Source organism: Pteropus medius, unplaced genomic scaffold (genome assembly GCF_902729225.1).
Source record: "Pteropus medius unplaced genomic scaffold, Ma_sr-lr_union100, whole genome shotgun sequence".
Classification (NCBI taxonomy): Eukaryota; Metazoa; Chordata; class Mammalia; order Chiroptera; family Pteropodidae; genus Pteropus; species Pteropus medius.
In genome coordinates, this window is record NW_024347855.1 from 505029 (window position 1) to 516957 (window position 11929).

Below are 11929 nucleotides of genomic sequence, written 5' to 3' on the forward strand. Positions count from 1 at the left end.
CTGTCTTTGTCTGGTTTTGGCATAAGGATAATACTAGTCTTATAAAATCAGTTGGGAAATGTTCTCTTCTATTTTCTATATAATATAATACATAATTTGTAGTTCTTCATTAAACATTTGGTAGAATTCTCCAGTGAAACTATCAGGACCTGGAGGTTTCTTTGTTGGGAGATTTTAAATTACGCAATAAATTTTCTTAATCACTATAAGGCTATTCAAATGACCTATTTCAAATTGGACAAGCTGTGTTCTTTGAGGAAGTGGTCCATTTCATCTAAGCTGTCAAGTTTAAATATACAGAGTTGTGTATAGTACTTTCTTATTATCTTTTTAATGTCTGCAGGGTCTGTAGTGATACCACGTTTCATTCCTGATATTGGTTATTTGTATCTTCTCTCTTGCTATAGGTTTGCCAATTTTATTGATCTTTTCAAAGAACCAGTTCTTTGTTGTTTCATTAACTTTCTCTTTTGCTTTTGTTTTTAATTTTATTGGTTTCTCCTCTTATCTTTTCACTCTTCCTCCTGCTTGCTCCCCGCCCCACTCTTCCTAAGTTTTTGAAGTAGAAACTTAGATTTTTGATTTGAGACTTTTCCTCTTTTTTAATATATTCATTTAGTGCTATAAATTTTTCTGTTAACACGGCTTTACCTGTGCTCCACAAATTTTAGTGTTATATTCCGTCTTCATTCAGTCCCATATATTATTTTAAATTTCTCTAAGGCTTCTTTTTTGACTCATATATTATTTAGAAGTGTGTTGTTTAGTTTTCACATGTTTTGAGATTTTTCTGTTATCTTTCTGTTATTGATTTTTAGTTTGATTCATTGTGGTTATAGAACACTCTGTATGATTTCATTTCTTTCAAATTTGTTGTGCTTTATTTTATGGCCCAGAATATGGTCCAGGTTGATAAATGTTCCACGAACACTTAAAAAGCAAGTGTATTTTGCTGTAGTTAGGTGAAATATTTTACAAACGTCAATGGCATCCTGTTGGTCGATGATATTGTTGAGTTCTTCTATAACCACACTGATTTTCTGCTTAGTTGTTCTATCAAATGTTGAGAGAAGAACAATGAAATCTCTAAAATTGTAGATTTGTCTCTTTCTCCTTTAAATTCTGTCAATTTGCTTTACATATTTTAAGCTCTGTTGTTTGGCACATACACATTCAGGATTGCTGTATCTTCTTAGTGAATTGACCCTTTATAATTATATAATGTTTGTCTCTGGAAATTTTCTCTGCTCTGAAGTCTATATTATATGACATTACTACAGCCACTCTTGCTTTATTTGGTTACTATTTGCGTGATATATCTTCTTTCATCATTTCCCATTCATCCTGCTTATATCATTGCATTTAAGGTGAGTTTCTTATAGTTGGTATATAACCCACTCTGTCAGTCTGTTTTTTAATCAGTGTGTTTAGACCATTTACATTTAATGTAATTATTGCTATGTTAGAGCTCAAGTCTGTCATTTTTCTGTTTGCTTTGTTTTACATTTTTCTGTTTTCTTTTTTCTTTTTCCTGTGGGTTCTTGAACATTTTTTAGAATTCAATTTTCATTTTAGTATTTCTAAATGTCTCTTTATATAGTTTTTTATTGGTTGCCATAGGCACTGCATTATATATACATATTTTTCATATCCTTTGTTCTCGTTTTATCAGTTTGAGTGAAATATAGAAATCTTACCTCTTTTTATCTTCCTCTCTTTATAATTAATTTTTTCAGCTATATAAATTTGGAACAATATTAGGCAACATGATAATTTTCACTTCAACCATCAAACATAATTTGGAAAACTCAAGAAGAAAAGGAAAGCCTACAGTATTTACTTATATTTTGTTTACTGTATTATTTCTTCCCTCCTGGTGCTCCAATAAGCCTTCTTTTAATGTTCTCTTTCTGTTTTGAAAATTTCCTATAGCCATCCTTTTAGGATAAACCTACTGGTGGCAAATTATTTTACTTTTCCTTCATTTGAGAATGTCTTGATTCTCCCTTCATTCCTAAAAGATGTTTTGTTACATTTAGAATTCTAGGTTGACAATACTTTTGTTTCATCATTTGAAAAATACTGTACAACTTTCTTTTAGTTTCTGATAAGAAATCTTCTGTCATCAGATGGTTTTTCTCTGGCAGCTTTCTAGATTTGTGTGTGTGTGTGTGTGTCTTCGATTTTCAGAAATTTAATTGTGATGCATTTGGCATGGATTTGATGGGGCATGGTTTTCCTGTTTGGGATTTACTTAGCTTCTTGAATCTGTAAGTGTATGTCTTTTGCCAAATTTGGGGAGTTTTCAGTTATTATTTCTTTGAGTAGTTTCCAGCCTTGCCCTCTTACTTTTCTCTTTCTGGAACTCTTATGGCACAGATGTTTGATTTTTATTCTGGTCCCCTAGGTCCCTGAGGCTCTATGTATTTTTTCCAAGTCTATCTTCTCTCTATTGTTCAGAAAAGGTCATTTCAATTGTTTTTTTCCCTCCATGTCAGAGATTCTTTCCTTCGCCCTCTCCCTTATACTGTGAAACTGATTCTTTGAGCTTTTATTTCGGTTATTCTTCATTTTAATATAAAAATTCCATTTAGTTCTTCTTTGTATCTTCTATTTCTTTCCTTAAACTCAATTTCTTTGCTGAGGCCTTTTATTTCTTCATTTATTTCAAGCAGGTTCATAATTGCTCACTCAAATAATTTTGTCATGGCTATTTTAAAATTTCTGTTGGGTAACCCCAACATCTCTGTCACCTCGATGTTGCCATTCAATGATTGTCTTATTTTAATTCGTTTTGAAATTTTCCTGGTTCTTAGTATGATGAGTGATTATCGACTGAAATCTAGACATTTTCCTAAGTCCCTTCAGTTTTAGCTGGCTTTCTCTGACTCTACTCCAGCAGTAGAAGAGAATCGGGCTCCATCTCATTACTGCCGGGTGGGGGTAGAAGTCTAGGCTCCCCACTTGGGAATCTGAGGGTGCGCTCTACACTTCGTCTGGAGCTCACTCTTAATGAGGCATCAGTCCTACATTTTTAGAGCATGCAATGGGGGAAGCTGCCCTCTACCAGTGTCCCCTCCCCTGCCTCTCCTCCCCATAGGCACATGTCCAGAGAAGGTCATTCTGATAATATGTATGCAGTTCAGCACATACTTTTATGCTTCTGGGAATTCAGATACCAAGCAGGGAAGGTTTAGTTCAAAGACTTCTAGAAAGAGTTCACATTTTGCTCATTTCAAGAGCATCTCTATGCTTCACAGACAAGGGTGGCATTTATTCCACAGACAACATTGCTGCACTGATCTTCAGGCCCCCGTACTTGGGGTCCCAGACCCACAGGTTGCGGACAATTAGACTGCAAGCTAATAGAACCACACTCTGTGTTTCTACTGCCCTAAAGTTCCAAAGTTGTGAATGGGAACAGTGTTAAGGAAAAGGCTTAGGATTGGCCCATTAAGAAATTAGGAGTCTATCTAAAATGGTACAATTCCATCTGAATTTTAGGGTGCTCATTTTGCTGATAAACTCTAAATCATCCATGAGAAAATGAGGCAGAATAATATCTAGAGGGCTTTTCATTATTCTTTTTACCAAAGAAATCTTCAGATTTGGTTACATAGGTCCCTTAGAGGGAATGCCTAGATGTGACAATAAATAAAATTCTAGGTCTTTCTGTACAATACTCATTATATCCATTGGGTTTGACCAAGATATTTGTAGAAAGCCCTCTGCAGCACATTATATCTGCCTTGTATTGACCTTTCAACCTAACTGCAGAGATGTATGCCCCAGGGAGCAGATGTCACAGCCCCAGCTACATACACCACTAAAGCCTCTAAGCCAGTGGTTCTGGTTGCACATCAAGGTGGTCTGGGGGGCTTGCAGGTCTCTGGAAGCTCAGGACATCTAGTAGCTTGGCTCACTCAGAAACTCAGGGGTGGGACAGGCGACAGGAGTTTTCAAGGTGCTCCAGGTTACTCCAAACATGCTGCCAGGCCAAGCTTCCCCCTCCTGGACATTGCTGCAGTCCTGCATCCACAAGCACAGCCCATTGGAACTCCTGGATCCACTGGGTCAGAATCACCAAGATGCCCAGGGTCTGGTGCACATTTGGTTTTGAAAAGCACTTCCAGATTGTATGGCTATGAATTCCTGCATAGACACCAAAAGAGTCCTAAGGGGCATGAGTCCCACCCAACGACAGATCTCAGGGGACACCATCCTCATCACTGTAACTGAGCATCAAGAATGATGAGAGGTAAAGGGACCCTCTGAGCCCTCTCATCTGGAACAGAACTTCTAACCTCCTTCACACACTGGTCCTGCTTTCATGATGTCACAGGCTGTCTCTCCAGTGTGATAAATACTAAGAATGAGAGCATCTGCAGCCACTTGCAGAGGCCCAGCAACAGCAGTATCATGACACAGGGCACCTGCTCCACGTCATCTTCAGACCAGGAAATGTCCAAGCAGCAGGTGAGTGTCCGGGTCCAGGTCTGTCCTTGTGCTGACCTGTGCTCTTTATATCTTTCCTCCTGAAGCAAGTGAGAGCATAGGACGTAACTGAACAAGTGGCTGTTCATGCAAGAATGAATTTCTCCTTAGTCATTATCAGAACAAAGTTACAGGCCAAGGGCATCCTGACAGGAGGGAGTGGTAAGAAGAGGTGACACCGCCCTGATTTGTGCAGGGGAGAAGGCGGAGGGGCCCCTGATAGCGAGAGAAACTGCCGAGCTCAGGGAGCCGCCCACCATGAGTGTTTGGATAGCTGGGGTCTGATAACACCTCTGTGGTCTTTCTCTGGAACCCGTCTCCATGGTGCCTTTGACCTCTAAAGAAGGAGACTATAAAACCCAGAGGAGGATTTTCTCCTCTCAGTCTAGGTGTGGGGAGCACCTCTGTTCTGCAGGAGGGGACTAGCAGCAGGGACGATGGCGGCACTGCAGGAGAAAAAGTCATGCAGCCAGAGGATGGAGGAATTCCAGCGCTACTGCTGGAACCCGGACACGGGGCAGCTTTTGGGCCGGACCCTGTCCCGGTGGGGTACGTGTCCAGCAGAGGGTGCTGTCCTAGTGGGGTATGTGCCGGGCAAGGAAGGGAAAGGAGGGGCCTCTCTGAGGACAGAGGCAGAAGATGGCCCACCAGTGGCTTAGGGCTTAGGGCTGGGTGGTCCAGGATCCCAGAACTCAGGCCTTGCCTGGGCTTCCCACCAGGCCTCACCTCCATCACCAGGTGACCCAATGGCCCATTTCAGCTCTAACATCTCCTGGCTCCAGGGACCTGCAAGGTGGGAACATCTGAGGATTGGTCTCCAAGTTTCAGGCTTAGATTTGAGATCAGCAGTTTATAGCCATGTCCCTAAAATTCACAATTTTTAAAAAGACTTTGAAGTTAAGGGGTACAGGGTTTCCTTGGAGTGATAAAAATGGTCTGAAACTAGACAGAGGTGATGGTTGCACAAAGTTGTGTGTGAATGTAGTAAATGTCACTGAGCTGTTCTCCTTAAATGGTTGAAATGTGTCCTACCACGATTCTGAAATGTGTCAGCGGCATCTGACCTGCCTCTCCCTGCAGTGTGGATCAGCCTCTACTACGTGGGCTTCTACGTGGTGATGACCGGAATCTTCGCCCTGTGCATTTACTCGCTGATGTGTACGCTTGATCCATATACACCTGACTACCAAGACCAGCTAAAGTCACCAGGTAACAGGGGCATCACCAGGTCCTGAAGCTGCTGGTCAGAACACAAACCCCAGAGCGGGCAGCCCTGCAGGGCACCCAGCAGCCCTGGCTGGGCCTCTGTGCTTCTCCCACCACTGTCCACTGGGCTGTGGATGGCCGTGGATGGCCCCTCAGCTCTTTTTGATGAGGAAGATGACACCGGGTTATAAAGTCTGACTTTGGCTTAAGTTGTAATTATTAAAACAAAAGGCGTTTATTACAGAGTCTTTATATCACTTGTATGCATATATACGCACAGAGGGCATTTCCAAGAAACCGTTCCTGGGGAGATTAGGAGCGAAGTGTCTGGGGGAGGGAAAGAGTTTTTGTTTTCCACTGAATGCCCCCAGTCCTGAGGCATCTCTTTTGTGGGTGCATATTGCTGCCATAATAGCAAATCTAATTCAGAACACCGAATTTTCTCTAAGTGCAGTTAGTCTACTGTCCTGTTTGATGGAGGCGGCTCATAGACAGTGGGCTGAGCATCTGCCTTCTTCTCTTGAGCTGGTACCAAATGAGTCATTTGTGACAATACCCTAGGGCCTGACACAGCAAGGTGTCACCTCCACAGTCCTAGGGAGTTGAACCAAGACTTCCACCCGCAGCCCATTAACCAAGGGTGTCTACCAAAAAAAAAAAAGGAAAAGAGGGAGGGAGGGCAGAGAAGAAAGGAAGAAACAAATGAAGGAAGAAAAAGCATTTTCCAGCACACAATTACTCAGAATGATAAACATCCTTAATACTTTCTAAGAAAAATAATAATCCCTGAAACATCCAACAGCAGCACATAGGTATGACCGAGAAGAAAAGAAAATGCAAAAGAGTTTTTAAAAGAAGTCACCTCAGATGTTCTCTAGCTGGTGAGGAGCTTAGCAGGTCCAGCCATTCTGCTGGGATCCTCAGTGAATGCATCTATAAATCATCATAACACCAAAGTGCTTTATTAGGTGTCAATTTTAAGAATCAACTAACAGACAAAACATGGAGGATTTCATTGTAATTTCAGAACAGGATGTAATATATTACAAACTTGAGAACATTATTATAATATAATTTGCCCAAAATCCCGAGACTGGAAGGCAGGGCGAGGTGTGATCCCTTGGTCACAGGGAGGTGATAGGGCAACAAGCAACAGTTGCCACCTGAAGCTGGTGAACACGTTATGTGAATACCTGAGAAGAGGCCGTGAAACACGCTCAGAGTGGGCAGTTGAGAGGAGGGAGTAGAGAGCTTTCTTTCTTTCTTTTCTTTTAAACCTTTCTGAAGGTTTTTATTTTAAACAATGTACAGATATTACTTTCACAACATCCATCAAAACAAAACCCTAGTTATTTTTTTAAAAAGTCATCTGCATCGATTGGGAACTGGCTAAATAAGCAGTGCAACGTCCTCACAACGGAACACAATGTGGTATTTGTGGAAAGAGGTGAGTTGATACGAAATGTCAGGGAAAGATGATTACAATTGGTGTCAGAAAATGTAAAAAAGAAAATGGAATATGGATAGTATGTTCCCATTTATGGGAAGGAATACATGATACACAAGCATGCTTCTGCGTTTTTGTGTTCACAAAAATTAGAAACTTTCCAAAGGATGCACATTAGACTTGAGACTGGGAAAACCGAGGGCTGTCACTTCAACTTCCTGTGCTTGTACATTTTGACTTTTTCTTTTTTTTTTTTTACAATACAGTGTCAGATTGCTTTTGTACTTAACCAAAACCAATGACAATTTTTCAAATGTACATTCAAATACAACTTTGCTTAGGAACCCAGATGACCCTGGATGAGTTGTCACCTGCAACAGTGAGTATGGGTGGCTGGGTGGCACTGGCTCAGTCAGTCCTTGTGTGCAGGAAACGCCTAATGGGAGCTGCACCCTGTGCCTGGACAGGCCTCATTCCAACTGTGCAGCTCCCTACTGTGCAGGTCTTCATCAAGCTGCTGGTGCAGAGGACGCCTGGCTACAGCCTACTCACCCAAACCCTTCAAGACCTGGGCCCATGTGGACCCGTAGCTTCCAATGCTTGGCCTCCACCAGGATGGGACAGCTAGCTCTGCGTACAACTAACCAGCTCCAAAGGAAACAGCTCAGATCGGATGAACATTTGGGGAAAGCAATAAGTGTCGTGTTCTTTTTCCAGGGGTGACCTTGAGGCCAGATGTCTATGGGGAAAAAGGCCTGGACATTTCCTACAACGTCTCTGATAACAGGACCTGGACGGACCTAGTATCCATCCTCCATAACTTCCTGGCAGGTAAAGTTTAAAATGTTTCCAGTCTCTACTTTTCTAAGAGAATTTCACTGCGGGGTGTGGGCTTGCTACCTCCTATCAGCCCCAGGGTGGCTGCAGTTGGAGGAAGGTGCCCACAGGTGTCTGTACCGGCAGGCTACTCGCCAGCAGCCCAAGAGGACAACATAAACTGCACCTCTGAGAAGGTATTCACCCAGGAAAGCTTCAGGGCCCCTAACCACACCAAGTTCTCCTGCAAGTTCACAGCAGACATGCTGCAAAACTGCTCAGGCCTGGTGGATCCCAACTTCGGCTTTGAGGAAGGAAAGCCATGTTTTATTATTAAAATGAACAGGGTAAGTATAAAAGGGTTGGAAATCAGAGATCCAGTACGAGGGCTCCTTTGGAGACTGCTGTGGGGTGGAGGGTCGGGGTGTGTAGCCCATCCCGCGACCATGCACACCCTCCTGGCTTCCAGAGGTGGCGGGCCAGATTTGCACCAGCTGCCCCTTCCTCACTCTGCTTCATACGCAACCGATTGGTTGGCTTGAACTTACTTCTCTCAAGTAAGCTCAAACTGAATACCAGCTGTTCAAACATGACACATACTTGACACTGTGGTATCTGAACACTGAGCAGCAGAACATGAGGTTGTTCAGGGTGGCTGGGCAGCCATTTGTACACAAAAGCTGGAAAGAAGCTGGGCCATGTACAGGTACTGGGAGGATACATCAGAACCACCCAGAGCAGAGGTTTCCAACCTGGGCCAGGAATCCAATGACAGGCTCGGGACCAGGTGCTAAGGGAGGAAGACTGTGAGGACAGAACCAATGCAAGCAAATCACAGAAGGGCATGGTCCACCGAGACTGAGAAGTGTGCAGCAGAGAGGTGACACCTTAGTGGAGACATGAGGAGGCATGGGTTCTATCTGGGTGAGGGGTTTGGGGTCATGGCTCCATGCTGGCCAGCAAGTGTGGCCTGAGGGCCACAGGCTCCGAGCATTCGCGTGGGCACTAATTTCCTTCCTAAGAGGTCTAGAGGAGGCTATAAATTTGTGCACTGCCCGCATCCCGGGTCCTAGCGGGGATCCTGTCAGAGCTGCCTGGCAGGTTTGATGGCAGCTCACACTCGCACAGCACAGGAGGGCTATGCACACAGGGGCGGGTGTGCAGGGAAAACGTGCTGTACCAGACTCCAGGCACAAGTGCTCACAAAAGGACCAAGACTTCAGGAAGCCGAGAAAGGAGTGACTTGGGAGCACACGTGGGCCAAAGAAGTTTGCATTGGGAGCTGCCGCACAGGAGACAGACACAGCCCTGTGCACACTACGGAGGGCCTGGGAGCGGCAGCCTCGGCTGAGACCCTCCTGCCCAGGTCTGCCATTTGCCTTTGGCCAAGGCCACAGCCCTGTGGCAGGGCTTCTGGCTTTAAAGTAGGAGTTGGTAATATCTGCTGGGGGGTTATTAGAACAGGAACCACCTCCCAGGCCCTTCTCAGTGCCCTGCAGAAACCCCAGCTCAGAAGGGTCCCTCCACGGTCAGAAGAGCATGAGAAACCACAAGGACACCTTTCCCTTCCAGATCGTCAGGTTTCTCCCCAGCAACAAAACAGCCCCCAGGGTGGACTGCGCCTTCCTGGTGAGTGCGACCTTCCTCCGCTGTCTTGTTTATGCTAGAAAACCTGCGGGGATGATGTAACTGGTTTTCCCTAAAAATATCTCAATTGTCAGCCTAATAAACCGGATACACAAATTGCATAAACTATCATTTCAGAAAGTTTTATTACAGGAGATAAAAAGCCAGTAAAAAAAAAAAAAAGTTTTTTGTTATTGTTTTACTTCAAAAAGTATCTGGGGTAGTATATTATGCAATTAAAGTTTTTGGTGGCAATTTGGAAAAACCAAGGCACTTCTATTACTGTTTTGTCCTTTTTATTTGCTTCTTTACAAAAACATGCCAGATTATCAACAGCTACAGTTGTTTAATAGTGCATTTATATGGGCTACTAAGAGTTGGCATTAATTTATTCCAGCTTTTCTCAAAACTAGTATTTAAGTACATGAAAAATAAACTAAATTTGTCTTCATTGAATATTTTCTAAAGCTGGTTTTCACCACTGTGCCTTCAACCAAAGCCACCCTGCTATTAGCAGTGGTCACCCCACTTGAGTAGTCTGCAGACATCACAGCCCTCAGAGCCTGTAATTTCTCCGTGGGGTGCAGGGTTCATCTTGTTTCCTTTTTCCTTTTTTAGTTATCTTGATCGCGCATGAGTAGGCTGACTTAAGATTTTAACAAACACCAAAGTATCCTTCATGTTTTTTGACAAGCTCAAGCTATCCATGAGGCAATTCGCTGCCTCTGAAATGAAACAAATCCCACAAAAACATGTAGATCCTTATCCCAGAAAGCCATTCAAACGTTCGGCAAGACTGAGTGGCAAATCAGCCCACTCAGTCTTATCAGATTTCATTCCCATGTGTGGACAAACATTCTTGGCTCTACCCACCTGTGTTATATCTACAAGGACTTAAAGTGGTAAAACTACAAATTTGATCAGTCACCAGGGATCTCAGAACTAATTATAAACATTAGATCTAGTTTATGCTACTTACACAATGAAGTGTTTATGTGGTCACCGACATAGTGCACACATGTGCTCACACGCACATGCCACACCCAAGCACGCATGTATACACACATGCACATACACAGGAAGAGACCTGTAGAGGCACACACGCATGCACACATTTGGAGACAGGCACGCAGAGACACACATACACACGCACACACTCCCAAACCCTGCCTTACTCAGGCAGTGGCCTCTCCTCCCTCAGGACCAGCAGCACCAGGACGTCCAGCCCCTGCAGGTGGAGTACTACCCACCCAACGGCACCTTCAGTCTACACTATTTCCCTTACTACGGGAAGAAAGCGCAGGTAGGTTTGCTTCACTTTTCCTAACAGCTACTGAAATCACCTCAAATTTAACAATGATTAGCAAAAAGGAAGCCATAAACACTCCCTATAAAAATGAAACAAAGGCATTACTTAGCCTATCCCAAGCATTTAATGCTCTGGGCGTTTCCCATACCCAGTTCTTCTAACTACCCAAAAACACACTGCTCTCATGCAAAATATAAATATAAAATCTAATTCTTCTACTTTCAGACAGCCTCCTAAATCCTTTTAGAAAATGCACATCGATTTCAAAGTACTCCCTCTCAATCTCTTGCTTTTTCCTGCTTTATTTTTATATTAATTTTCATCAAATACAAATCGAAGTTGAATTTGCCATTAGTATTGTCTGTCCCCTCCAGACCAATTCTCATTTCTAAATGGGGAGACATTACTTACCCCAGTGAACTCTGGGGCCCGTAGCAGAGCCTATGTGAGCTGTTACATCACTGCAGGTCTTACTTGGAACACACATAAGAATTATCCCTTTGTACCACCTAAATAAACACTCATCATGAAGTTTCTGACACATCTCCTCTTTCTGTACTTCCGTTTCAGCCCCACTACAGCAATCCTTTGGTTGCTGCAAAGCTTCTCAATGTCCCCTGGAACACAGAAGTTGTCATCGTGTGCAAGATCCTGGCGGAGTATGTGACCTTTGACAACCCTCATGACCCCTATGAAGGAAAAGTAGAGTTCAAGCTTAACATTCAGAAGTAAAGGAGCAAAGAGGCTGGCCTTGACCTGCAGGGAAACTTGCCGACCTCCGCCCTCGACTGCCTGCCCAGCTTCCAAACAATCTAAAAAGCCAACACTGAAGTCAGCTCAGTAACTCTAGACAGGCACCTGTGCGCCAGGCACTTAATATTAGAATCAACTATTTCTTATTAAATCTTTATTACTTTTTTAGATAGACTTTGGAGCTATGATAAAAATGTTAACATGATAACCTTAAGCCAACAGCTATCTAACTAACAAGGCCCTTAAAATGATTCATCTCTTTCAATATAGACATCACT

At 43.2% G+C, this 11929-nt stretch overlaps 1 protein-coding gene across 1 annotated transcript; it reads left to right on the forward strand.

Moving 5' to 3' along the window:
• The first annotated feature begins 4931 nt into the window (after nt 1-4931).
• Nucleotides 4932-11636, forward strand: ATP4B (ATPase H+/K+ transporting subunit beta). Its single transcript, XM_039878761.1, has 7 exons — nt 4932-5043; nt 5575-5703; nt 7865-7978; nt 8111-8310; nt 9536-9592; nt 10791-10892; nt 11469-11636. Exons 1-7 carry the CDS (start codon nt 4932-4934, stop codon nt 11628-11630), a joined length of 876 nt encoding a protein of 291 aa, XP_039734695.1. The 3' UTR covers nt 11631-11636.
• Nucleotides 11637-11929: the final 293 nt, after the last annotated feature.

What these genes read in the sequence shown, in the direction of transcription:
- ATP4B (XM_039878761.1), top strand. Translation starts at nt 4,932, where the DNA reads ATGGCGGCACTGCAGGAGAAAAAGTCATGCAGCCAGAGGATGGAGGAA. An exon ending in AGACCAGCTAAAGTCACCAG is followed by an intron (nt 5,704 to 7,864) that starts GTAACAGGGGCA and finishes TTCTTTTTCCAG; the next exon opens with GGGTGACCTTGAGGCCAGAT. An exon ending in GGGTGGACTGCGCCTTCCTG is followed by an intron (nt 9,593 to 10,790) that starts GTGAGTGCGACC and finishes CTCCTCCCTCAG; the next exon opens with GACCAGCAGCACCAGGACGT.